The following is a 24,546-nucleotide window of genomic DNA, read 5'->3' on the forward strand; positions in this document are numbered from 1 at the left end:
GCTACCAACTTCGTTTCACAAAAGCTAATTTTATTGTAGATATTATTTAATACTCAAAAACAGAGTCATCACACAAGTCCAACCCGAAAAAACAAGAGGTTGTTCTTGTTCCGACACGACAACACATCCAGAATCGGAGCTAATAAGGTAAAACCTCTCTCTCTCTCTCTCCGATTTCATCTCTAATCTACCTTATGTTCTATGTCCTGGATCCAAAATCTTAGATGCTCCGGTCCTTTTGACGTGTTGACTTCCTTTAATTCTCTGTTTGGTTCGGTGAGAATCTGTTGAACTTATGTTTGCTTCTGTGTACAATTAGCTACCTTCTCCTTTTGTTGATAGGTCTGAGTGTTATCCATTGCAGGGGAAGAAACAAGAAATAGTTGACTGTGTTTAGTGGGTTCTGTTGAAAAATGTCGAACATAGACATTGAAGGGATATTGAAGGAGCTACCTAACGATGGGAGGATCCCCAAAACCAAGATTGTTTGCACTCTAGGACCAGCTTCTCGCACTGTTCCTATGATCGAAAAGCTTCTCAGAGCCGGTATGAACGTTGCTCGCTTCAACTTCTCTCATGGAAGCCATGAGTACCACCAGGGCACACTCGACAACCTCCGCACCGCTATGCAAAACACTGGCATTCTCGCTGCTGTCATGCTTGACACAAAGGTATTAAAAACAAAAGTCTTTCATCTATCTAACCATCTTTAGAGTCAAATCAGCATCTGATTCCTCTTGTTTGAATCTGCAGGGGCCTGAGATTCGTACTGGTTTCTTGAAAGATGGGAACCCTATACAACTCAAGGAAGGCCAAGAGATCACCATCACCACCGACTACGACATTCTAGGAGACGAGACGACGATCTCCATGAGCTATAAGAAGCTTCCCTTAGATGTGAAGCCCGGAAACACCATTCTCTGTGCGGATGGAAGCATAAGTCTAGCGGTCCTGTCATGTGATCCCGAGTCTGGAACTGTCAGGTGCCGGTGCGAAAACACGGCGATGCTTGGCGAGAGAAAGAACGTGAATCTCCCCGGTGTCGTTGTTGATCTCCCCACTCTGACTGAGAAGGACGTTGAAGATATTATGGGTTGGGGTGTTCCAAACAGCATCGATATGATTGCGCTTTCTTTTGTTCGTAAAGGTTCGGATCTTGTTAATGTCAGGAGGGTTCTTGGTTCTCATGCTAAAAGCATAATGCTGATGTCAAAGGTACTTCGAATTCTTTCACTTGTGGCATTGCATTTTATGTAGGCCCGCGGGTTCGGTTAGTTCGGAATCTGGTTAGTTCGGGTCGGTCGAAATCGGTTTGGTTTTCGGTTAGAGTTGTTGGTTAAATTTTCGGTTTAAATTGAATAAAATCTGAAAGATCCAAGTTATTTTATTTGGGTTCGAATTTAGGTTAGTTTGGTTTAGAATTTTGGTTAAAATTGGTTCTGTTTGGTAATTTTTTTATAGAAAACCGAACTAACTGATGACTGAACCGAAAACCAACTTCTTTTTCCAAATTGAACCAAACCTTATAACCGAACCGAAATCCAAACTTTTCGGTTCAGTCCAGCAGGTTTGGTTCAGTTTGGTTTTCGGTTAGAGTTTTTGATTAAATTTTCGGTTTAAATTGAAGAAAATCTGATAAAACGAAGTTAATTTATTTCGGTTCGAATTTAGGTTAGTTTGGTTTAGAATTTTGGTTAAAATTGGTTTTGTTTGGTAATTCTTTTTTAGAAAACCGAACCGAAACCCAACTTTCTTTTAGTAGCCGAATTGGACCAAACCTTAAAACCGAACCGAAATCCAAACTTCGAACTTTTCGGTACAATCCGGCAGATTGGGTTCAGTTAATAACCGCAGACCTAACTTTATGTATATATTGAGGCATAGACCTGACTTTTGGTTTTGGTGTTTTATATTTGAAGGTTGAGAACCAAGAAGGAGTGATTAACTTTGATGAGATACTGCGCGAAACAGATGCCTTCATGGTTGCTCGTGGTGATCTCGGGATGGAGATTCCCATAGAGAAGATCTTCTTGGCTCAGAAGCTGATGATCTACAAGTGCAACCTCGCAGGCAAACCAGTGGTCACAGCCACTCAGATGCTCGAGTCAATGATCAAATCACCAAGGCCAACGCGTGCTGAAGCCACAGACGTTGCAAACGCCGTCCTCGACGGCACAGACTGCGTGATGCTCAGCGGAGAGAGCGCAGCAGGAGCTTATCCGGAGATAGCTGTGAAAGTCATGGCCAAGATATGCATTGAAGCAGAAAGCTCGCTTGACTACAACACAATCTTCAAAGAGAGGATCAGAGCAACTCCGGTTCCAATGAGCCCGTTGGAGAGTCTTGCATCGTCAGCTGTAAGGGCTGCGAACAAAGCGCATGCGAAGCTCATCATTGTGTTGACTCGCGGAGGCTCAACAGCTAAGCTTGTAGCTAAGTACAGACCCTCTGTTCCGATTCTTTCGGTGGTTGTACCAGTAATGACCACTGATTCCTTTGACTGGACTTGTAGTGACGAGTCGCCTGCAAGACACAGTTTGATATACAGAGGCTTGATCCCTATGTTGGCTGAAGGATCTGCGAAGGCGACGGATAGCGAGTCCACGGAGGTTATCATTGAATCCGCTTTGAAGTCAGCTGTGAAGAGAGGACTGTGCAACCATGGTGATGCTGTTGTGGCGCTGCACCGTATCGGAGTTGCCTCGGTTATTAAGATCTGTGTGGTGAAGTGAAGAAATAAAAGAATGGCTCTTGGAGTGCTTATGATTGTTGGCAATCATAAACTGAGAGTTAACTTCGTTGCTTGAAATAAAGATGTACTGTTAAGACATCTCTCTCCCTTTTGTATGGATTACCACCTACTTTTGATGTACAACACTGTTTCTCTTAATAAGCTTTGCTTATAAAAGTTTAAGCATTAAGGTTTTAGTAATATAATAACATACAAAGATGGAGAAAGCAATGCATAAAAGATTGAAACAAAATGTAAAGAGAAGTATGTTTCTTTCAGATGTTTAGAATCATAAATACTATTCTAACTTCTAAATCATCAGTTAATCAGCCGCCGTGGGAGAGAGAAGATTAAACAATGAAGCCTGATGTAACTGAGATCACCTGTTCTGAAAGGGGTTGGTTGTTATAACGTATTGCGCCTGATGTTATTGCTTCCACTGTTTTCTGTAACATGCAATAGATCGATTAGTGTCTGAAGTTTTAACAGATTGAATAATAAAGCCAGGGATGTGGCAGATGCTTACTCATCGTGACACTAACGAAACTCGTCATGGAAGCCGTAGTCATCATCAGAGTCATCTTCGTTAAAAATGGCACTGTAGAAGACGTATGGATGCTCAATCATCTCTGCCAAAGTCAGACGTCCATCTTTGTCTGAATCCGCCTGGTAAGATAAGAGAGAACAATATAACGTTTGAGCAATATAACATCAAACTAAAGCCATTTGTTTTGAAAAGTGATTATGCACCTGTGATATAATATAATCAGCTTGTTGTTTTGCGTAGTAATGCTCGGTAGGATGGATTTTACTGATGATGGGAAGCAATTCAGCGTCTGATAAGTACCTGCAGAGAAGTGAGAGGAAGCTATGTTAAGGGATGCATACAGAAATGTTTGTCATGATGTGTACTCTTCTCAAGTTACGTACCCGTCACCGTCTTTGTCAAGCTGAGAAAACAACTGCTTTGCAGGGCCTTCAGGTAAGTCATGATAAGGATGCGTGGCGTTGTGATTGTCTTCTTCGTAGTTCCTCACAGTGTCAAAGAGGCCGTGGTAAAACTCTTCGAAACCGATCTTACCATCTTTATCTGAATCTCTTTCTCTGCAAAAAGGGAAGGAGAAGAAAGCTAAAACAAGTGTTCTTTAAAAGCTATGCCAATAATATATGGATACACTACAGTACCTTACTTCCTCCTTGCACAACCATAACAGCAACTTATGGTTCTTGGTATCAGCAGGATGAAGAAAGCTATAGGGAAAGAATCAACCAGCAAGAGCATTATGACAAGATATCTTTTTGATGAAAGGTTGCTTCTAATCAATGGGAGACAAAAACACTTACTCGTTGAACTCTGTTAAGTTCAGTAAACCATCACCATTTGCATCTGAAGCATTAAAATGCTCCTCCTTCCACCAACCCATGTTATAGCCAAATGTATCATTACCTGAAATTTTTTATAACTAAGTCATTAGCAGTCCTCCTAAGTGAGATTTTGTTTTACTCTACATGCCTAAGTCTGTTGCAAATTGCAATCAATCAGAGGTTACTAAAAGAAGAAAGCTTTCATTTATCATGATTAACTTATTCATCTAACAAGTCCTGCATGAAAATAGCAAGTAGCACACAGACTCTAGTCAGCTCACCAGAGTTGCGGACCCAAGAGGGAGGCTCATACTCAGAGAAAGAGATAAAACCATCCTTGTTTCTATCATGAACATCCATATCTCTCTGAGTCCTGTGCATGACCTCCTTAGCAGAAGACTGCATGTTCCACTCGGTCAATTCACTCTCAGTCACAAACCCATCCGTAGGAGAAACATCAAGCTTCGGAAACAAAGATATCAACCTGCAAAGCACCAAATCAAACCTCAACTAATCAATGCTCTAGCCTAAGAAAATCATCACAAAATGAAATTAAAGTATCAATTAACTGCTAACTAAGTAAGTACTAAACTAATCCCCCATAGCCTAAGAAAAGATCACAAATGAAATTAAAGTATCAATTTTAAAAAAAAATCAAACTGCTAACTAGTAACTACTAAACTAATCTCCCATAGCCTGAGAAGATCACAATTCACAAATGAAATTAAAGTTTGCATTTTTAAAACCAAAACTGCAACTAGTAAGTACTAAGCTAATCCCCATAGCCTGAGAAGATCACAAAGGAAATTAAAGTATCAATTTAAAAAAAAAAAAAATCAAACTGCTAACTAAGTAACTACTAAACTAATCCACATAGCCTGAGAAGAAGATCACAAAGGAAATTAAAGATTGGATTTTTAAAACCAAAAGATGTGGAATTTAAAGAACCTATCGGTGACATTGAACTTCTCCTCATCATTCAAGTAATCCTCCGCATCCATAAAGTCCTCCCACTCGGGCTGCGACTCGTGACCAGGCGCAGGATCATGAGTCGCTAGCTCGGGGTGAGAATGGTCAATGTGCTGCCGCTCCCACTCCTTATCCTCGCGGCGGCGCTCCATGTCGGCGACGAGGGGGTCGAAGGGGATCGGATCGTGGCGAGTGGGTTTGAAGTTGAAGGAAGAGCGGAGTTTGAGGCGGTGGTGTTGGTTGTGACCGCCGCCGTGGTGGTGGTGGTGATCGTGGTCGGTCTTGTTCTTAGGGGAGTAGGAGACGAGGAAGAGGACGAGGATCCCTACGGTGATGTAGAGTATCACCGAAGCTTTGCTCATGCTGAATGAATGAATGAATGAATCTGAGCTTGGAAGTTGAGGTTTTTACTAGATCTGTTACAGCTGCAAGATAGAGTCTTTCTGAATAAATTTTATTTTTATTTTGGATTTATGATATATTTACATTTTAGTGTATCTCGGATTTATGAATGATCCATTTTTTTCAATATAATAATGGTAATAAACTGTTAACCTTTACAACATTAAGCTAAGGCTCCGACTGGTGACCTTTTCGGGAACACGAGGAACGAATAGGAAAGGAATGTATAGGAATAAAATTGCAGAAATGAAAAGGAATGCTTGTTCCTTATCAAATTTAGCAAGGAATGATTTTGTTCTATATTTCTCTACAAAAAAAAGAATGGGGAGGAACAAGAAGGAAAAACTATTCCTTTTGAATGGTGATTTTTTTTGGGAATGATAAGGAATTCAGTGTTCCCTTTCGTTCCTTAGTCACCATTCAAAGCCTAAAAGTTATTGAAAATAACTAAGCACAAAAATAACGTATGTATAATTAAAATTAATTTTTTTTCTTTTTTAATATGCATAAAAATTCTAAAACATTCATTAGTTTGGAACGGTGTTGGAAGGAGTACTTATTTTAGATTTATGTATAAAAATAAAATATTATTATAAATATATTATTTTGTTTTTATAATTTTCAACCAATTGATATTTAACAAATATAAATATTTTTGAACTTTATAGTTTATTATTATTAATTAGTAAAGTTAATATAAATGTAAATAAAAATATTTTTCAATCAAAATTTCTCTAAAATATTTATTTTTTTAGGGGAGGAAACTAGAACAGATTTAAATTTATGTTTATTTCGATATATCTGCAGAAGATTAGATCAGTTACATTCAATGATTCAAATGATTTTAGTTTATGCCTTTTAGGAATAAAATAAATATAGAATAATATAATAGAACTAGCTTAGTTAAATATCATTAAAGCATACCGCAGCTAAGCTGTCTCATTAATGACTAACATTAGCGTTGCACTCAACTTTAAGCTGGTCATCGAGAACTGAGCTTAAGCTTCCACCACGTGGTCCAATCCCATCTACCATCTCCCTTTGTCTACGCCTCCATCGATGCACAAAACAACACATGTGGATGTCATCATTTCTTGTCGATTCTCAATTCGCTTCGCTTTCTCAGATTCTCAAATTCCTATGATATAAGTGGATTGATAGATACTTACTCTGATCTGATACTGTTGATTTGGAAAGATGGACAAGTACGAGGTTGTGAAGGATCTGGGAACTGGAAACTTCGGTGTGGCTCGCCTTCTAAAGCACAAGGAGACTAAAGAGCTTGTTGCCATGAAATACATCGAGAGAGGCCGAAAGGTTGGCCCTTTCCTCCTCCTCTGTTTCTTAACTTACTATTGGGTTTATGATTCTTAAGGGGTTTTGCTGTTAGAGCTCAGTGGCTGTTATAGAAAAGTATGATCTTTTGAGTGAGATTTGGAGGGAAAAAGGTGAGAACTTGATGGGTTTGTATGTTTGATTCATGGACTCTGCAGATAGATGAGAACGTGGCTAGAGAGATTATCAATCACAGATCACTTAAGCATCCTAATATCATCCGCTTCAAGGAGGCAAGTTTTAGTTTTTTCTTTTTGGTTATCTAAGAGCTGTCTTGGGATCTTAGTTTGATTTGGTTTTCAGGTGATGCTGACACCTACTCATCTTGCCATTGTGATGGAGTATGCTTCTGGAGGAGAGCTCTTTGATCGAATCTGCACTGCTGGTAGATTCAGTGAAGCTGAGGTCATTGCCTCTTTATAAACTCTTGGACTTTGATCTTTTTTGTATCTATGTTAAGTTTTGTTTATGATCTTTTATCTTTCCAGGCTAGGTACTTCTTTCAACAGCTGATTTGTGGCGTCGACTACTGCCACTCCTTGGTATGTATTAGACTCGTTTACAATCTGTATCACTTCTGTTGCATAATATGTACTGACTTCTCCTCTCTTTTTTTCTTATGTGCAGCAAATATGCCACAGAGATCTGAAGCTTGAGAACACACTGCTTGATGGGAGCCCTGCTCCGCTTTTGAAAATCTGTGACTTTGGTTACTCTAAGGTGTCTACTCATTCATTTCCCTTTTCTTATTTTCTCATTGATCTCACTCCTCAATCTGTAACAGATTATCATTGTCTATTCACTCATCTCTTAATTCTTGTAGTCTTGTCCTGTTTTCAGTCTTATCCTCAATCCGTTTTGTTTATTTTTTGTTGTGTAGTCATCTATACTACATTCTAGGCCTAAATCGACTGTTGGAACTCCAGCATACATAGCACCTGAAGTTCTTTCCCGGAGAGAATATGATGGCAAGGTACCACTACTACTCATGTCTTTGTCATTAACACATGATTGGTTGTCAAAGTAAGCAGATAAATCTCGTTTAGGTAAAAATATGAGAAAATAAAAGTTAAAGGACTGCTCAGAGATACTATTAGTAGATTTTATATATACTTTGTACTGGGTCTGTGTAAAACTTTTCAGGTTGTTCTGTGATTCTAATAAGGTTTAAATGGACCAACCTCTGCACATAGACTGGCTATTGCACTCATATGGCTGTGTGTTTTTTTTTTGTAGCATGCGGATGTGTGGTCATGTGGAGTAACCCTTTATGTGATGCTGGTCGGAGCCTACCCATTCGAGGACCCTAATGATCCAAAGAACTTCAGGAAAACAATCCAAGTAACTCACAACAATCAACTGCATTTTTCAAACTAACTCTTCTTATTGCCCCAATGTCTAAGTAATGTAACAATTCAAATGGTATTCTTCAGCGTATAATGGCTATACAATACAAGATCCCGGACTACGTTCACATATCTCAGGAATGCAAACACCTTCTCTCTCGCATATTCGTCACTAACCCCGCCAAGGTACCTAAACCATTTTCAAACTTTAACTTGTAGCCAGGAATTGTTACAGTTCTGATTGTCAATAATATTATTGACAGAGAATCACGCTTAAGGAGATCAAGAATCATCCTTGGTACTTAAAGAATTTGCCAAAGGAGCTGGTGGAGTCGGCTCAAGCGGTGTATTATAAGAGAGACAACACGAGCTATTCTCTTCAAAGCATAGAGGACATAATGAAGATAGTTGGAGAAGCAAGGAATCCAGCTTCATCTTCTAGTGTTAGCAAAAGCTTGGGATCAGGGACGGCGGAGGAAGAAGACGAAGATGATGAAGAGGACGTTGAAGCTGAAATGGAAGAAGATGAAGAAGATGAATACGAGAAGCATGTCAAAGAGGTACATTCGTCTTGTCAAGAGCCTGACAAAGCTCAAGAAGAAAGAAAATGATCTGTAAATTCTTTCAAAGTCCAAAGGAGTAAACTTCTTAGTACATGTTATTTTCACTTTTTCGATTTGATGTCTGAACACGTTCTCGTTTCTTTAACTGTCTAGTGGTTCTGAACATAACTCAAAAAATGCTGTCGGATCTTCAGAGAGTGGTCAGTGATTATGAAGCACAAGGGATCAAATATTAGGATGATAAGAAAAATGATCTCTCTGTTAAGCATTTGCTTTTTGCTTGTTCAATGGCAATAATTTTTTCCTACAAAATGTTCAATCCGGAACTATTCCGTCTATGGCTGCAACTACAAAAGCTTTTCTAATATCAGAATCTAATTCTGCTAATGTTTACTCCTCTTTCCACTTGTTAACATATCGCATGAAGGCACTAGCTGGATTTTCATGAAGTAGAGCTCTTACACGGGTAGATCTCCTAACCACTGCTTCTTCCATTTCTATGTCCTCAGCAATGTCCTTCGTCCTCTTTTGTAGTGTAGAGCTGCAGATAACAGTTTAAATCCATCACACACAAAAAGACAACGAGACTGCATCACACATAATGCAAAATAGAAGTGGGAAGCTTCTCTAAACTGACCATATTCTGTCATAGAATTTCTCTAGCTGCATATGTAATGACAGTTCCCTCTCTCCTTTACGGTTTAGTGATCGCATCAATGCATCGAGCTGGATTTCAAGAAACAAAAACACAATTTTGAACAAGATCTATGCAATTAAATGATCAAACAAAGAAATGAGCCATGTGACTTGATGATACCTCTTCCTTGGAGGTATAATAGCCCCATTCTTTGCAATCAGAATCCTCAACAAATATCCTCCCATCGCTTCGGAACCACCAGTACCTGTTGTAGTTCCGATCTTTACCCAATGGGTTTGTACGTATGACTATTTTCTCCATCTCTCCTTCATAATGTTGCCTCTGCATGTAAACACAAAAATTTCAGACTTGATTGGTCAAAGCACACATCAAAAATAATTACAATGGGAAGGACTCAACCCTCTGTTCAGGTCCCCTCCTTTCCAATGTTCCCTTCTCATCTTCACTTGAAGATTTTCCACCCTGCTTCTTCCCCGAAATTTCTTTCACCTCTTCTTCCTCCTCCTTTGATGTGATTTTTGTATCCGTCTTCTGCCGTTTGTGCTTTCTCAGATAGACATTCCCCATAAGCCTATCACAACCATAAGAAAAAATGATGAGCTCCCAAGTGGTCTGATAAAAACAAAAGTTCTGCATATGCGTAAAAATAGGATAAGCCAAACCTTTTCTCTGATATTTCATTTCTTTTCGAAGAAACAGACCCATTTTCCATCTTGATTTCCCACGCAAAGCTCTCTTTCTTTCTGCTGCTTTCCGTTATTTGTGGGCTATTTTTCTTGTTCTCTAACCTGCTGTTATCTAAAACTCCATCAGATTCCTCGCCAGTTTTGGAGCCTTCTTTCTCCTCTCTTTTCATTCGGGCTTCCGCCAATGCTTCTTCCCTTCTAGCAGCTCCAAGGATATGCCGTTGTTCAACAAGCTTGTCTATTTCCCCCTTGAACGCAACTGTTTCAGCTATATGGTTCACTAACTCCCTTAGGATTTTCAATTTTACATTGGGGTCCAGTAGACCATAATGTCCCCGTTTGATTGTTCCAATGTCAAAGCACAAATCAGGAGTGTCAACTGATTCCAAGAAGTCACATAGATACTCTGTCCAAGTGATCAATGTTATCTGAAATCATTTGAAATGAAGCAACAAGCAGGCATCAATCACAAAAGGAAACTTCAAAACATCACAAGGCTGGCCACTTGTTAAAGCAAGGATGAGATGAAGATCTGACCTTTGACTTGCGACTCCTTCTCTTTAAAGCTTTGAATTTATCACCGTCTTCATTGATGAGGAATCGGAAAAGACAGGCATGCACTTCCATAATCAGAACCGAATTACTCTCCTTGTGGCAAAGAGCATTTTCAAAGTCCTCAAGAGAAAATCGCCATAGATGCAGCTGCCGACCAAACGAGGAACAAAAGTCCCAGACCATAAGAAGATCCCCAGCACAATCCATAGAAACATTAAAATCCCGTGAAAGCCGAGGACGCTTAGTGATATCAGCATCATCACGATCAGGTGGCAACAGTAAATCTTCAATTGGATATATGATAGACTCTTTCTCTGACTCATTAACATCTGGAAAGAAAATAACCAACAACGACAAATCAGTATAAAATGTACACAGGAAAGTTGCATGATGAATTGCAGAGCATCAATGCAAAGCTACCTCTATGTGTCTGCTCTGCAACATGACTTTCATTTTCTGCTCTCTTTCTTTTTCCGTTTTCACTTCCGGTTTTATCGTCCTATAGTTTAGCGATGAGATGAAACCGATTAGTACGTAGACTAATTATTAATCAACGCTAACCGATTAGTACGTAGACTAATTAATAATCAACGCTACAAAATTATTATATGGTGTTATACTTCACATCTACCTGCTTCCTTTGCTGAACCAGTTCTCCATTCTGAAAGACATATTTGTCATGAAGTTCCTTGGGAATCTTTCTAGAGATTCCATGTGCTTTAGCCAGATATTCATTAACTACCCAAGGTATACTGCGGCATGTGGACTCCCGAATGAAAGACTTGAGAAAATTTCTACTAAATGGAAATTTCTTCCATGAAAGATCCTCCCCAGACAGCACTGCGCTCTCATTTATTTCCTTATCTTTGTCAAGGAAGCCTAACTTATACTGAGGTTCACCATCCTCATCTGTTACCATCTCCAAGATTCTGCATGGATGCAATTCGCCATCCCTGTTCGCATACAACTCCGCACCAGTAAAGAAACAACTTTGCAGCTTGGTCGCTATTGTGTCAGCAAGATCTTTCAATGAGAGTGTGCCTATACAAAATGGAAGAAAAAAATCAGAAATAGTGCCAAAACAAGACAAGAGCTTACTGAACTGGATGATACGTAAAGACTCTCACACAATTATATCAGAACCTAGGAAAGGGTTAAGAACTTACTGAACTGGATGATACGTAAAGCAGGTGCCAGTAGCTCTCGGGGCGGAGTTTGAACCTTCTTGCTTGTCAGTTTTTCTGACTCTAAGGCCTCCCCGTAGGTCAAGCTAGTTTTACCGGTAGATTTACATGTCCAAACTCGCTGGCGATACAGATTAATCCTCGTCAAGTACAATCTGTGTTTTAAGTTAAGCAAACAAATGGTTCTGACGCAGCATCTGCACTGGTAAACATGAACAACCAAGCCTTTGAAAGATAATATAAATGAAGGAGGTTCCAGAATGAAACAGCATGGCAGATATCAAGTGTATTTATAATTCCTCTACACATACAGGAAGGAAAATATTAAAAACATAAGTATTAAAAAATCGTCTCTTTTTTCTCTAAATCAGAAACCCAAACAGCTATTAGAAGAAGGATACTGATAATCTCGGAAAATCTCCTTTGTGAGACGAACTTGATAAACAAGATCTCGTGGCTCCAAGCCGTTTGGGGGCTCCAGCAGTCTATGTGGCTTCTTTTTTAGTAGAGGCATCCTCCTCCTGTGGTTGTACAAAAAAAACAATCCATAAACACTAAGGAAATGAAGTCGCAGCAGAGGTCATCCAAGCAAGCAAAAGCAAGAGTGTTTCTGTCACATTGCAGAAAACTTCTTACCAAAGTGGAAAATGTAAGCACTGGATACCAGATACTTAACGCTATAGGCAAATGATCCCTAGAGATGTTTCTAATCTCAAGGCCTGATTCGAGAGAGACGATAGAGAAGCAAGTGGAAAAAAGGAAGTTCAGGATAAGCAATGCAGAAATAGAAACAGCAATAAACCCTAGAACTATAGCATCCCAATCGAATTCAGCAGAAACGATCTGAACCCCCATTCACCGAGTGAAACCAACGAAATAAAAACCATAACATCAAGATCAAGATCAAGATCAAGAATCCATTTCGGAGAATCCAGAAAATCACCGAGAAGGCGAAACCGATGATACAATTACACACCCAGAAAAGCAAATCAAATGCAACATGGAAGAACACACACACACGACGAATTCGAAACCCAATGCTAAGCTCACAACGAAGAAAACAAAATCGCACACGACGACAACGTACAAGACGATTGATTTTCCCGCCAGAATTAACATCGAGAAAGAGAGAGAGGGGAGTCGAATCTTACAGAGAATGTATGGAGCTCGGAATGCGTCGGTCGACGGAGAGAGAGAGAGAGAGAGAGGTATCACACGAAGAACGAAACAGCTGCTTAGATCTCTAGTCTCTCTCTCTCTCTCTCGTTCTCAGCTGCTGGGGTCAGTCGTCGTTCCTTATGGGAATACGACGAAGACTTCATGTGTATTTAACTCTCCCCTTATTTATGTGTACGTTATTTCCTTTCCCATTAATCAAATCGGCCCATTACATGGATATACTGGGCCTTACATCTGTGGGCCTCGTCGGCTTTAAAATTTTCTTACCAATTCGTTTTCACCGTGTATGTTGGACTAATATTATCAAAAAAAGTAGCCACAAATTTAAAACTTTTTAAGGATTTAAGGTGAAATAGTTTTTTTTTTTTTTTTTTGAAAAATATCATTTTGTCAACAATTTAAATTCGTGAACAAAATTGCATTAGGTGAATATAGTTTGCATAATAATACAAAGCGATCATCATCAAATGAAATATATATAATGTAATGAATCTTTATCGAGTGTTTCTACAAAACCTCCTTTTCAAGTTTGAGGACGGCCATGAAAGCTTCTTGAGGTACATCAACTCTGCCTATGGCTTTCATTCTCTCCTTCCCTGCCGCCTGTTTCTTAAGCAGCTTCTTCTTCCGGGAAATATCTCCACCTCAATGAATCATATTTTACAAGATCAGAGATCATTTTTTAAAAAAAATTCAGAATCCTATTGATACCGGAAAGAGTTCTGGTAATACAAGAAGAGCTCAGGCTCAGACGGTTAAAGAGTTTCCATATCAGGCCAGGTGGTGGCTATTTCATACTTTAATGAAAGGAGACAGGCCAGGTGGTGGCTATTTCATACTTTAATGAAAGGGAACTAGTTATTCAGCAGCGAAATTACATGATTTATAAAAGGTTAAAATGTAAATACCTGGATAGGCACTTTAAACATTTGTCGCGGAATAAGCTCTTTGAGTTTTTGAGTCAAAGCTCTCCCAACGGAATATGCCTGGAAGCATAGTTCAAAATGAGTCCACGGTACTGTGAGGAAAAGACTCTTATATAACTCAATCCTAAAATACTGGTAGATGTGTATTTATGATAAGTTCACAAAAGTCTGATTAAAAAGTTAATAACCTTGTCTCTGTGTACAATGGTTGACAAAGGTTCCACCAATTCAGCATTAATCAGAATATCAAGTTTTATCAGATCGCTTTCCCTGTACCTGCACAAGTATTATAAGAAATGAAGATGACAAGCTTCTAAGATAATCACCAAAAACCAAAGACATGCTGCCTCACTAAGAGATGACACAGATCAATAAAATTGGTGGAACTAACCCAATAACTGAGTATTCCATGCTAGCATATCCCTTGGTCCTGAAATAATTACTGAATAACACTGCACATAAACCTTAACAGCATAGACCATGAAAAGCAGACATTCACAAATTACATTCAATTCTTTTTGCACAAGGAGAACTATCTTAATCAAATGGAAAGACATGTAGACCAGAGTAGAGAAAGAAAAGAAAAAACCTTTCCGCTTGCCATGAAAAGAATCCTGTCACCTTTCTTCACTTTCCCATCAATAACTCGAAAGTATACAATGACGCCACGATATGGATCATAATAACTGCATACAAATGTATTGTGGAAGAAAAATACAAGTAGTTTAACATGTAAACACTGTGTAGTTGTGACTAATCAAGACAGACGGAACTGGAACTGATTTGACAAGCCAATGACCATCCCAATCATCATACAACACTATAACTTAAGACTCTACGCTTAAAGTAATTATGGATGAAACAACAAGTGCAACCCTGTCAAAAATCAAGGCTCTGAAGAGATTGTCTGCAGTATCACGAGGTGGAGGTATCCTTTGTACAATTGCATCCAATATCTCCGTAATGTAGAAGGGATTGTCTGCAGTAGCAGAAGCCATGGCCGTGGCACTGTGTGTACTGTAGACTCTGTTTACGGTTAGGAAAAAAAAAATTGTTCTTTAAGAGAATGCTGAGCCACATGCTATCCGGGTCAGCCCACCAGAATCTGACCTGACCCGTCTCAAATGGATGCTATATTGCATAAGATGGTTTCAATTCACACTGTTGATCAATATTAAGACTTGGACGAAAGAGACAACAGTTCAATAAATCATTAATAATACACTGCAATTAGAATATGCAAGTCTTAACTTTTATTTCAACAAGTAAAAGAAGCAAAAGAACCAAAAATTTGAGTAACAGTGAGTGAGTAAGTTCGTTCAGCATGATCTCGCAGCTCTCACACTCACAAATGATGGGAATCGCAATGCATTAGCTGCACTGCCTAAAGCATTGTTTTTTTTTTCGTTATTGTCAACAAAAGAAGAAAAGAGAAGTACTAAGCATCTCCTTAAGCTGCTGCCTCCTTGGAGATCTTCTCTGCCTTGGCAACCACCTCGTCGATTCCACCAACCATGTAAAATGATTGTTCTGGAAGATCATCGTACTTACCATCTAGCAACCCCTGCAACAATCAACAATTCATATAAGCAAACAACCATGGAGTAGGGAAGGAAAGAAAGTCATAAGGATATATATATACCTGGAAACTGTTGATGTTTTCCTTAAGGTCGACGTATTTTCCCGGGGCACCCGTGAAGATCTCAGCAACATGGAATGGCTGACTCAAGAATCTCTGGATCTTACGAGCACGGGCAACAGTCAGCTTGTCATCTTCACTCAGCTCATCCATTCCCAGAATGGCAATAATATCTTGCAGATTCTTGTAGTTTTGTAGCACCTTCTGCACACCACGAGCCGTGTTGTAGTGCTCCTCACCCAAAATGTGAGGCGAGAGCATACGGGATGTTGAATCCAGAGGATCCACAGCAGGATAGATACCAAGCTCAGAAATCTTCAAATTGGAAAGGAAAAAAAAAGCGTATAAAGATGCAGCTTTATGAGCCTTTAACCAAAAAATCTGAAAAATATAATCACCAGTAGACAAATTCAAACCTGTCTCGAGAGCACAGTTGTGGCATCCAAGTGAGCAAAAGTTGTGGCTGGTGCAGGATCTGTCAGATCGTCAGCAGGAACATAGATGGCTTGGACTGATGTGATGGAACCTTTCTTGGTGGTTGTGATACGCTCTTGAAGAGCACCAAGATCAGAAGCCAGAGTTGGCTGGTAACCAACAGCAGATGGGATACGTCCGAGCAGAGCAGACACTTCCGAGTTGGCCTACACATGAGAATTAAACGGAGTTAAGTTTACAAGCTCTTCATCTATGTAAGCCAAACATGTGCTGAGAGACAAAAAAAGAAACAACAAGTCTCACCTGAGTGAAACGGAAAATGTTATCAATGAAAAGCAAGACATCTTGGCCTTCGGCATCACGGAAATACTCAGCAACGGTCAGACCAGTAAGTCCAACACGGGCACGGGCACCCGGGGGCTCGTTCATTTGTCCATACACAAGCGCACATTTGCTCTCAGACTGTTCAGATGAGAAACATAATTTACTACCAAAGATCACTCAAATACCATTTGCAGGAAAAAAAAAGAAAGGTGAAGGCGAATCCAAATTATTTGTAAACCTGCTTCTCGCCTAGCTTGATGACACCACTCTCAATCATTTCTCTGTACAAGTCATTCCCTTCACGGGTTCGTTCTCCCACACCAGCAAACACAGAGAAACCACCTGTTCATCACAAGAAGTACCAATTAATAAACTAAAACTGGAGCACCACCATAGAAACTACTTTATAAACCTTGAGAATACGTACCATGAGCTTTTGCGACATTGTTAATCAGCTCCATAATAAGCACAGTTTTCCCGACACCAGCACCACCAAAGAGCCCAATCTTCCCTCCTCTCTGGTAAGGAGCAAGCAGATCAACAACCTGGAACGAAAGCATAAAATATTAGCTTGGAACATGAACAACAGGACATGTAACCTATACAAAGAAGAGAGAGCTAGAGCCCGGAATCTACCTTAATACCAGTGGCAAGAATCTCTTGCCCAGTGGCTAGATCAACCAAAGCTGGAGCATCCCTGTGAATAGGTAGGTAGTGCTCGGTCTCTAAACAACAAAAAAAAAATCACATTGTCATGACAGGCCCGCAGAAAGTGAGAGACACTGATTAAAGGTTTGGCTAAGACTACTTACTAATCTCGCCTCTCTCATCAATTGGTTCCCCAAGAACATTCATAATACGTCCAAGAGTAGCTCTTCCAACAGGAACCTTCAAAATGAGAACAAAGAAACGATTAGTCCTCTACATTCACCAAAGTAACAAACTTTCAAAAGAAAAAAAGTGAATCTCGACAAAGTCAACGTTAATGGTAAGGACTCACTCGATGAATCAAATCACACAGATCTAGACCTAGAATTGACTCATTGATTCCAGATCTATCCAAATCAAATATACTTACGGTAATCGGAGCGCCAGTGTTGAGCACGCGCCTCCCACGAACAAGCCCCTCAGTACCATCCATAGCAATAGTCCTCACAACATTCTGACCCAAGTGATGAGACACCTCAAGCACCAGCCTCGTCGGGTGATCCTGCACCTCGAGTGACGTCATGATCGGAGGCAATCCCTCCTGATCTTCGAATCCCACATCGACAATGGCGCCAATAACCTGGCAAACCTTCCCGATCGCGCCTTTGCCACCGTAATCGTAAGTCTTCTTCGCCTCATCCTTAGCTGGGGCAGCAGACGATGGCGGAGCTGGGGAAGAGGTCGAATATTCCGCGACGCGGCCGAGGAGGTTGCCGAAAGGAGCGGCGCAGCGAGCGGGGGAAGGAGACGGGATCCTAGGGTTACGGCTGGTGAATTTGGCGGCGGATCTGCCGGATGAAGATGAACGGAGAAGTGATGATAAGACTCTCCGAGACGCCATGAGTTTGTTGTCGTATGTGTTGAGTGGGAGAGTAAGATGCTAGGGTAAATATAAGAACCTGGATCTGAACTTCACTCGTTGTATCTGATGGGCTTTTATAGTGGGCTTTCATGGGCCTATGTTTTTTAATTGAAAATCTTCTTCTTCTTCTTTTTTGATCAAAAAATTGACCATGGGAAGTTGGAAACTTTAGGACCAAGAGGGCAATGACTATAATTAAGAAAGTGACCTTTGGGGATTCTAAATTGAGCTTCAGATTAACAAAATTATATTCTTAGAGGTCAAAGTCTGATTTTTATAAAGGATCATGCCAAGCACAAATAATTTACAAAATGTTCATATATACTCTCCCTTCTGAATTTAAAAGATTGATATTTAAATTTTAATGTTCGTATTTAAAAGTTTGTTGTAAAGTTTAATAATTAATATAAATCAAAACATAGACATGAATGGTTAAATTTTATTGGAGAAACAACAATATTAAACTAATAATTAAAACTAAAATTAGAAAGTAATAGAAAAAATACATTTAATTTTGAATACATCAATCCTTTAATATATTTGCATTTTGTTTTCTTGCTGTCCGAAATGTCGAAATTTATTACCATGTTTTGATTATTTCGTCCGAACGAATGGCTTGATATGGAAAAAAAAACCAGGAAATCACACGTGTCACCACAGAACTAAAAACACGTGTCACTGAAGAAGTGGTCTACGTAACTACGTTGGTTATAGAGAGGAGCGCAACGAACATTTCATTTTACAACCCTAGCCGCTCTCTTTCTTTCTCTCTCGATCTCAGTGATGGCGAGTCGACGAATCTTATCATCGCTCCTCCGTTCATCTCAGTCCAGATCCAATTCCAAATCCTCCTTGCTCGGTAGCCGCAGCCCTAGGCTACCATCACCAGGTCCCGCGCGTCGCCTCGCTCCCCTCCTCGGCCGTGTCGCCGAGTATTCGACCTCTTCCCCGGCTCCTCCGCCGTCGTCGTCTTCTCCAGCTAAGGATGAGGCGGCGAAGAAGACGTACGATTACGGCGGAAAAGGCGCGGTCGGGAAGGTCTGCCAGGTCATCGGTGCCATTGTCGATGTGAGATTCGAGGATCAGGAAGGTCTGCCTCCGATCATGACGTCTCTCGAGGTGCAGGATCACCCCACGAGGCTGGTGCTTGAGGTGTCTCATCATTTGGGTCAGAATGTTGTGAGGACTATTGCTATGGATGGTACCGAGGGGCTTGTTCGTGGGAGGCGCGTGCTCAACACTGGCGCTCCGATCACTGTAAGGAGCTTGTGATATTGGTTTAGATCTGTGGCTAATTTAATCTAATTGGTTTAGATCTGTGAATCGGTTTGGTTTATGATCTGATGTATCTGACCATTGACTTTCCGAAAGTCTCGTTCTTTCTGTTAGATTCATGTTTTTGATGTTATCTGTTTGCGTAGGTTCCTGTTGGGAGGGCCACCCTTGGACGTATCATGAACGTTCTTGGAGAACCCATTGACGAGAGAGGCGAAATTAGTAAGAAGTCTAAGCCATACTTAATCTATGTCTCACTTTATGTGAATCTGTTATGATAATTTGCTCTTGTTCTTCCAGAGACCGAGCATTACTTACCCATCCACAGAGATGCTCCGGCTTTAGTTGATCTAGCTACGGGGCAAGAGATTCTGGCTACTGGAATTAAGGTAGATTATGGGTCCTAGCTCATTGTTGTTCCCACGTGTTGTCTTTCGTGTTCTGTGCTCATTATTGTTGTTTGTTGTTTGTCCTTAGGTTGTTGATCTGCTTGCTCCTTACCAAAGAGGAGGAAAGATTGGACTCTTTGGTGGTGCTGGTGTTGGGAAAACTGTGCTCATTATGGAGCTGATTAACAATGTAGCGAAAGCTCATGGTATGTATTCTCAAGGCTTTTTAAGCTATTTCTCAATGGTACTTCAGTTTGTTTTATTGATTCGTTTCTTTTGATAAACAGGTGGTTTCTCCGTGTTTGCTGGTGTGGGAGAGCGAACCCGTGAAGGCAATGACTTGTACCGAGAAATGATTGAGAGTGGTGTCATCAAGCTAGGCGAGAAGCAGGTTTACAAATAATTTGGATTCGCCTTCACCTTTCTGTTCTCTGGCAAATGGCATTTGATTGATCTTTTTGCTAAATTCTCTTTCTTTTCCCATCCAACAGTCTGAGAGCAAATGTGCTCTTGTGTATGGACAAATGAACGAGCCCCCGGGTGCCCGTGCCCGTGTTGGACTTACCGGTTTGACTGTTGCTGAGTATTTCCGTGATGCCGAAGGCCAAGATGTGTTGCTCTTCATTGATAACATTTTCCGTTTCACTCAGGTGAGCATCGTTCTTTGCTTTATCTCTCAGCGCATTTATGCCATTTACTGATGAAGAGGCTGTACATGTAACGTGGTGTACTCTCATATATAGGCCAACTCTGAAGTGTCTGCTTTGCTCGGACGTATCCCATCTGCTGTCGGTTACCAGCCAACTCTGGCATCTGATCTTGGTGCTCTTCAAGAGCGAATCACAACCACCAAGAAAGGTTCCATCACATCAGTCCAAGCCATCTATGTTCCTGCTGACGATTTGACAGATCCTGCTCCAGCCACAACCTTCGCTCACTTGGATGCCACAACTGTGCTCTCAAGACAGGTGAGAATTTGTCTCCTCATGATGATTATTTTCAGATTTTTTTTTTTTTTTTTTTGAAGTTCCATTAACTGACATCTATAGACATTTGTCTGTTTTATTTGAAGATTTCTGAGCTTGGTATCTATCCTGCTGTGGATCCTCTGGATTCAACATCTCGTATGCTCTCGCCTCACATTCTGGGAGAGGAGCACTACAACACAGCTCGTGGTGTGCAAAAAGTGCTACAGAACTACAAGAATCTGCAAGATATTATTGCCATTCTCGGAATGGATGAGCTAAGTGAAGATGACAAGCTGACTGTTGCTCGTGCTCGTAAGATCCAGAGATTCTTGAGTCAGCCATTCCATGTTGCTGAGATCTTCACGGGTGCCCCCGGAAAATACGTAGACCTCAAGGAAAACATCAACAGTTTCCAGGTATATATGCCGTAATAACTTTCTTCGCTTCTCCATGATTGTTTGCTATATTATTAGCTTAGCTCATATGAAATGTTAATTGTTGCAGGGCTTGCTGGATGGTAAGTACGATGATCTTCCTGAACAATCATTCTACATGGTTGGTGGCATTGACGAGGTGGTTGCTAAGGCAGAGAAGATCTCCAAGGAGGCAGCAGCTTAAGAGAGCTTGATTCACCTCTTCTGGATGCTTAATACTTCACATCTTCATCTTTTTTTTTGTTGACAATAACGAAAAGAAAAACAAAGGCAATGTTTTAGGCTGAGCTGCGGACGCATTGTGATTTACATCATTGTGAGTGAGAGATAGTACGAAGAAAAAACAGATTCATTCGTTGTAGTTTTTGATTTGGAATAAAGGAGACAAATGTTTTCAATCTCTCCCCACTTGAAATGACAATTTCGTACTGTAAGGATGGAGATCCGATGAGAATGCTTCTGATTTGTTTGTTTATAAATACAAACCGGACTCTAAAACCGAAGTCAGTAAGAAAAGAAGACATTCAACTGTGTGTGTCTGCGTTTGTAAGTATGTGATAGGAAAATGCCGAAACAGTGCAGATAAAATACTAGCAGACGACAAATATCCTTGTCACTTGTGTCATTTGGTATGTTTTTGAGCTGATGAAGAACAGTTCTGATTCATTTTTGGTTACGAGAAAGCTGCGAAGAACAGAGGAAGTTAACTCAAATTATAGAAAACCAGCTCTCTGAGATCATCGATTGCTTTGGTGAAGCCTTGGTTTAAAGGATGTGAAATGGAAGGTATAAGCAAATGACTCGACACAGCTTTGACCAAGAAGAAGAGAGTCGAAAGATTTCATGACGTAAGACAAAAGGTATTTGAGGAAATCACAACGTATGTACGCAAATATGAAGATTCAAAAACTAAATGTTGGTTTTGGAGTAAAGGTTAAGTTATATAATATCTTCATCGGTATCTACATGAGTGGAACACTATCCTGAAGAATGTGTATATTTTCATATAATGAAATTACAAGAATTTGCCTATCAATGAGACATTGATGCTAAGAACTATCAACACTATACAATCTTTTTTTACTACTAAGAAACAAATGATTGAGAACTTCTCTCTACCACATCACAACACCAACATCTCTTCCTTTTCACCCCTGTGGAGCAAAACTCCAGTTCAAAAACGGTTTCTGCTCAAACGGATCCTGTAAGGTTGTGAAACAATCGGTAGGCTGATGCATGAACTGAGGTATATAAGCATCGCTCTGCAACATATCCATGGAGCAACCACCAAACATGGAAGAATCAAAAGCCTCCAAAGCATCCTCAAGCTCTCTCCATTTAGGCTCGCTCTGAACTTCCTTAGCATCAGGTGATACCACATGACCGTGACCCCCCGAGCTGCTCGAATCCTCCTCTTGCAATGTCGACACCGATGTATCAAAAGGCGACGATGATGACTGATCCGTCATGGTCCTCGGTTTCTCATCAGCAGGGTAGTACTTCTCCATGGTTCCTTTCTTATTGTAGATTCGGCATAACACCCAATCATCAAGCTGTTAACAAAACACATAACAAGAAAGTCAACAATCTGAAAACATCAAAACATTCACAAAGGAAGTAAAAACAGAAAAAAAAAAAGAGAAAAGAAAAAGATAGCACTAAATCAATTTTTTTGTTCCCAAACTAGTACTCAAGGTCAAAAGTCACAAAAATAGCACTTAATGTTTTATCAAAAGTCACAAACTTAGGGTTTAGAATTAAAGGGTAGGGTTTAGGATTTAGGGTTTAGGGTTTAAAGTTGAGAAATGAGGTTTTGGAGATGATTTCAAATTTTGAAAAATAAAAAAATTAAAATTTTCAAAGGATAAACTTAGAAAGGTGCTATTTTGGTCATTTTAGTTTTTGAATGTTATTTTGTGATATAAACTTAGAAATGTGCTATTTTGGAGATTTGCCCTTTTAAAAAATTAAGATAATAGATTATTTATTTTTTGGAGCAAAATTTTTTTTTTTTTAAATAATATTTATTAATATACTTTTTTGAGCAAAAAAAGACGGAACATTTTTTAAAGACAGAACATACTCGTAGGTTGTTCTTTTTGCTAACAGAAGCCGATCTATCAACATTAGCGAGGCGATACTCATGCATAATCCAATTCGTTTTAATCCCTTTGGGAGCTTTCCCAGCGTAGAACACGAGAGCTTTCTTTATCCCCAACGTCTTCGGTTTACCGATCGGTTTATCAGCTCCGGTGGCTTTCCAATAACCGGCTCCTGCCGCCCGGTTAGGACGCGAGCCGTTTGGGTATTTCCGGTCTCGTGGCGAGAAAAAGTACCACTCTTTATCTCCGTACAGAGACATCTCTGTAATAAGAACAACGAATCTCTCGTCGATTAACAACGATTCTCGAGAAATTTTGCAAAATGATCAGAAACCCATGAATTTACCTGGAAGCTCCCAAGGATTGAACTTGTAGAGGTCGATTTCGGCGATGACCGGAGCTGAGATCTGCTCCGACGCGCATTTACGGATCAGGTAGAATCTCACTAGCTCTTCGTCTGTGGGGTGGAATCGGAATCCTGCTGGTAAGTTCAGCTCTGCTTTCATTCTCCAAAAGTTTCTTTCTTTTTTTTTTTCTCTCGTTGCGTTCTTCGAGTATCTGGGTTCGTAATCGTCTGGTGAAGGTTGGAATCGAGGAGATGAGTGGGAGGCGACGAAGGTTTTATAAGAGGACGAGAATCGCCGAAATTTAATTAATTTTAATTAAGAAAACAGATGATGGCATGTGGAGGTTGTACGCACGTGCGGTAAACGATACTGTTTTCTGTTCCACGCTGACCGTTGACGTACGTGGCGTAGTCTTAGTGGACGGTCGACTTAATGAAAGCAGTGATGATGTCATTGCTTCCGTCACCTGTACCCTTTGTAGATTGTTCACCGGCTTAAGTGTCAAACACCTTAATCCTCTCCTAGTATAGCTTATCCATTTTGTTCCTTTACTTGCACCAGTTTTAAATAGGGGTGGGCACGAATTCAAATATTACCATAATTTTTAATTTGTTCGTATTTAACAGATACTTAATTTTTTATTTGTTTTGTTTCGGCAAAATACGAATATTTGATTTTTCGCATATCCAAAAAAAATTACAAATATTTACCAATATTTACACACACACACACACATATATATATATATATATATATCCACTTTATTTAATAAAATCAAAATCAAAAATATTATATGACATATTGTTTTCAAAAAATATCTTATATATAATATAAAATAAAAAAAATAAAGATTAGCTAGTGAAACTATATGTTCCATAGATTTTTAAAATAAAATTTTTATAAAAGATAAATTTGTAGAAATATTGTAATTTTACAAAAAAAAATAATTTAATACTTTTATAAGTAATTTATAAATAAAATTAATAAAATTGTATTTTAAAATAATAATTATATAAATAATACATTTAAAATACTATATTTAGTTGTATATATATATATATATATATATATATATATATCTATTTGTTTAAAAATCGGAGCAAAGCGGATATCCGAAATCTAATTTTTTTATTTATTGGTGATTTGCTTTAATTTTAACCAATG

The 24,546-nt window shown here is 39.6% G+C and overlaps 7 protein-coding genes across 8 annotated transcripts; 3 read left to right on the forward strand and 4 right to left on the reverse strand.

Annotated features, from left to right (window-relative positions):
• Positions 1-56: 56 nt before the first annotated feature.
• LOC106334769 (pyruvate kinase, cytosolic isozyme-like) lies at positions 57-2,928 on the forward strand. Of its 2 annotated transcripts, XM_013773125.1 has the most exons (5): positions 61-147; positions 225-276; positions 365-671; positions 754-1,215; positions 1,920-2,928. In XM_013773125.1, the coding sequence occupies exons 3-5, from the start codon at positions 414-416 to the stop codon at positions 2,730-2,732; spliced, it is 1,533 nt and encodes a 510-aa protein (XP_013628579.1). In that variant the 5' UTR covers positions 61-147; positions 225-276; positions 365-413; the 3' UTR covers positions 2,733-2,928. The 2 variants fall into 2 exon arrangements, with proteins under 2 accessions (XP_013628580.1, XP_013628579.1); XM_013773126.1 differs by lacking the exon at positions 225-276 and having other exon boundaries at positions 57-147.
• Positions 2,929-3,161: 233 nt separating this feature from the next.
• On the reverse strand, positions 3,162-5,535 carry LOC106334770 (calumenin-A). The gene is made up of 8 exons (XM_013773127.1): positions 5,045-5,535; positions 4,378-4,580; positions 4,076-4,178; positions 3,917-3,982; positions 3,662-3,835; positions 3,482-3,578; positions 3,258-3,397; positions 3,162-3,177 (listed from the first exon to the last, which is right to left on the reverse strand). The coding sequence occupies exons 1-7, from the start codon at positions 5,425-5,427 to the stop codon at positions 3,269-3,271; spliced, it is 1,155 nt and encodes a 384-aa protein (XP_013628581.1). The 5' UTR covers positions 5,428-5,535; the 3' UTR covers positions 3,162-3,177; positions 3,258-3,268.
• A 903-nt stretch (positions 5,536-6,438) lies between these two features.
• LOC106335355 (serine/threonine-protein kinase SRK2G) lies at positions 6,439-8,979 on the forward strand. Its single transcript, XM_013773862.1, has 9 exons — positions 6,439-6,784; positions 6,961-7,035; positions 7,106-7,207; positions 7,291-7,344; positions 7,430-7,522; positions 7,683-7,775; positions 8,039-8,143; positions 8,236-8,334; positions 8,412-8,979. Exons 1-9 carry the CDS (start codon positions 6,665-6,667, stop codon positions 8,757-8,759), a joined length of 1,089 nt encoding a protein of 362 aa, XP_013629316.1. The 5' UTR covers positions 6,439-6,664; the 3' UTR covers positions 8,760-8,979.
• Positions 8,953-13,110, reverse strand: LOC106335354 (DDT domain-containing protein DDB_G0282237-like). The gene is made up of 11 exons (XM_013773861.1): positions 12,946-13,110; positions 12,196-12,315; positions 11,777-11,949; positions 11,242-11,651; positions 11,031-11,109; positions 10,593-10,939; positions 10,032-10,483; positions 9,769-9,940; positions 9,529-9,690; positions 9,349-9,437; positions 8,953-9,252 (listed from the first exon to the last, which is right to left on the reverse strand). The coding sequence occupies exons 2-11, from the start codon at positions 12,306-12,308 to the stop codon at positions 9,102-9,104; spliced, it is 2,148 nt and encodes a 715-aa protein (XP_013629315.1). The 5' UTR covers positions 12,309-12,315; positions 12,946-13,110; the 3' UTR covers positions 8,953-9,101.
• Positions 13,111-15,107: 1,997 nt separating this feature from the next.
• Positions 15,108-17,877, reverse strand: LOC106335923 (ATP synthase subunit beta-2, mitochondrial-like). The gene is made up of 9 exons (XM_013774609.1): positions 17,376-17,877; positions 17,110-17,185; positions 16,934-17,022; positions 16,725-16,842; positions 16,536-16,639; positions 16,277-16,435; positions 15,955-16,179; positions 15,542-15,853; positions 15,108-15,463 (listed from the first exon to the last, which is right to left on the reverse strand). The coding sequence occupies exons 1-9, from the start codon at positions 17,844-17,846 to the stop codon at positions 15,350-15,352; spliced, it is 1,668 nt and encodes a 555-aa protein (XP_013630063.1). The 5' UTR covers positions 17,847-17,877; the 3' UTR covers positions 15,108-15,349.
• A 717-nt stretch (positions 17,878-18,594) lies between these two features.
• Positions 18,595-21,367, forward strand: LOC106335115 (ATP synthase subunit beta-3, mitochondrial-like). The gene is made up of 9 exons (XM_013773545.1): positions 18,595-19,124; positions 19,289-19,364; positions 19,443-19,531; positions 19,620-19,737; positions 19,819-19,922; positions 20,023-20,181; positions 20,275-20,499; positions 20,604-20,915; positions 21,004-21,367. The coding sequence occupies exons 1-9, from the start codon at positions 18,651-18,653 to the stop codon at positions 21,115-21,117; spliced, it is 1,671 nt and encodes a 556-aa protein (XP_013628999.1). The 5' UTR covers positions 18,595-18,650; the 3' UTR covers positions 21,118-21,367.
• A 545-nt stretch (positions 21,368-21,912) lies between these two features.
• On the reverse strand, positions 21,913-23,646 carry LOC106335116 (protein ATAF2-like). Its single transcript, XM_013773546.1, has 3 exons — positions 23,382-23,646; positions 23,017-23,297; positions 21,913-22,486 (listed from the first exon to the last, which is right to left on the reverse strand). The coding sequence occupies exons 1-3, from the start codon at positions 23,539-23,541 to the stop codon at positions 22,082-22,084; spliced, it is 846 nt and encodes a 281-aa protein (XP_013629000.1). The 5' UTR covers positions 23,542-23,646; the 3' UTR covers positions 21,913-22,081.
• Positions 23,647-24,546: the final 900 nt, after the last annotated feature.

Source organism: Brassica oleracea, chromosome C3 (genome assembly GCF_000695525.1).
Source record: "Brassica oleracea var. oleracea cultivar TO1000 chromosome C3, BOL, whole genome shotgun sequence".
Classification (NCBI taxonomy): domain Eukaryota; kingdom Viridiplantae; phylum Streptophyta; class Magnoliopsida; order Brassicales; family Brassicaceae; genus Brassica; species Brassica oleracea.

Excerpts from the sequence above, each read along its gene's own strand:
- LOC106335355 (XM_013773862.1), top strand. The coding sequence starts at position 6,665 with ATGGACAAGTACGAGGTTGTGAAGGATCTGGGAACTGGAAACTTCGGT. Across the intron at positions 6,785-6,960 it reads ACATCGAGAGAGGCCGAAAG|ATAGATGAGAACGTGGCTAG; the intron begins GTTGGCCCTTTC and ends TGGACTCTGCAG. Across the intron at positions 8,144-8,235 it reads ACTTCAGGAAAACAATCCAA|CGTATAATGGCTATACAATA; the intron begins GTAACTCACAAC and ends GGTATTCTTCAG.
- LOC106335354 (XM_013773861.1), bottom strand. The coding sequence starts at position 12,308 with ATGCCTCTACTAAAAAAGAAGCCACATAGACTGCTGGAGCCCCCAAAC. Across the intron at positions 11,950-12,195 it reads GAGATTTTCCGAGATTATCA|ATTGTACTTGACGAGGATTA; the intron begins GTATCCTTCTTC and ends CTTAAAACACAG. Across the intron at positions 10,940-11,030 it reads TGCAGAGCAGACACATAGAG|ATGTTAATGAGTCAGAGAAA; the intron begins GTAGCTTTGCAT and ends TTTTCTTTCCAG.
- LOC106335923 (XM_013774609.1), bottom strand. The coding sequence starts at position 17,846 with ATGGCGTCTCGGAGAGTCTTATCATCACTTCTCCGTTCATCTTCATCC. Across the intron at positions 16,436-16,535 it reads TCAAGCTAGGCGAGAAGCAG|TCTGAGAGCAAATGTGCGCT; the intron begins GTTTACAAATAA and ends TCATCTGAACAG. Across the intron at positions 16,180-16,276 it reads ACATTTTCCGTTTCACTCAG|GCCAACTCGGAAGTGTCTGC; the intron begins GTGAGACTTGTT and ends TCTCATGTGTAG.
- LOC106334770 (XM_013773127.1), bottom strand. The coding sequence starts at position 5,427 with ATGAGCAAAGCTTCGGTGATACTCTACATCACCGTAGGGATCCTCGTC. Across the intron at positions 4,581-5,044 it reads AAGTTCAATGTCACCGATAG|GTTGATATCTTTGTTTCCGA; the intron begins GTTCTTTAAATT and ends GGTGCTTTGCAG. Across the intron at positions 4,179-4,377 it reads CTCTTGGGTCCGCAACTCTG|GTAATGATACATTTGGCTAT; the intron begins GTGAGCTGACTA and ends AAAAAATTTCAG.
- LOC106335115 (XM_013773545.1), top strand. The coding sequence starts at position 18,651 with ATGGCGAGTCGACGAATCTTATCATCGCTCCTCCGTTCATCTCAGTCC. Across the intron at positions 19,532-19,619 it reads TTCTGGCTACTGGAATTAAG|GTTGTTGATCTGCTTGCTCC; the intron begins GTAGATTATGGG and ends GTTTGTCCTTAG. Across the intron at positions 19,923-20,022 it reads TCAAGCTAGGCGAGAAGCAG|TCTGAGAGCAAATGTGCTCT; the intron begins GTTTACAAATAA and ends CCCATCCAACAG.
- LOC106335116 (XM_013773546.1), bottom strand. The coding sequence starts at position 23,541 with ATGAAAGCAGAGCTGAACTTACCAGCAGGATTCCGATTCCACCCCACA. Across the intron at positions 23,298-23,381 it reads CAATCCTTGGGAGCTTCCAG|AGATGTCTCTGTACGGAGAT; the intron begins GTAAATTCATGG and ends TTCTTATTACAG. Across the intron at positions 22,487-23,016 it reads GCAAAAAGAACAACCTACGA|CTTGATGATTGGGTGTTATG; the intron begins GTATGTTCTGTC and ends TTTTGTTAACAG.
- LOC106334769 (XM_013773126.1), top strand. The coding sequence starts at position 414 with ATGTCGAACATAGACATTGAAGGGATATTGAAGGAGCTACCTAACGAT. Across the intron at positions 672-753 it reads CTGTCATGCTTGACACAAAG|GGGCCTGAGATTCGTACTGG; the intron begins GTATTAAAAACA and ends TTGAATCTGCAG. Across the intron at positions 1,216-1,919 it reads GCATAATGCTGATGTCAAAG|GTTGAGAACCAAGAAGGAGT; the intron begins GTACTTCGAATT and ends TTATATTTGAAG.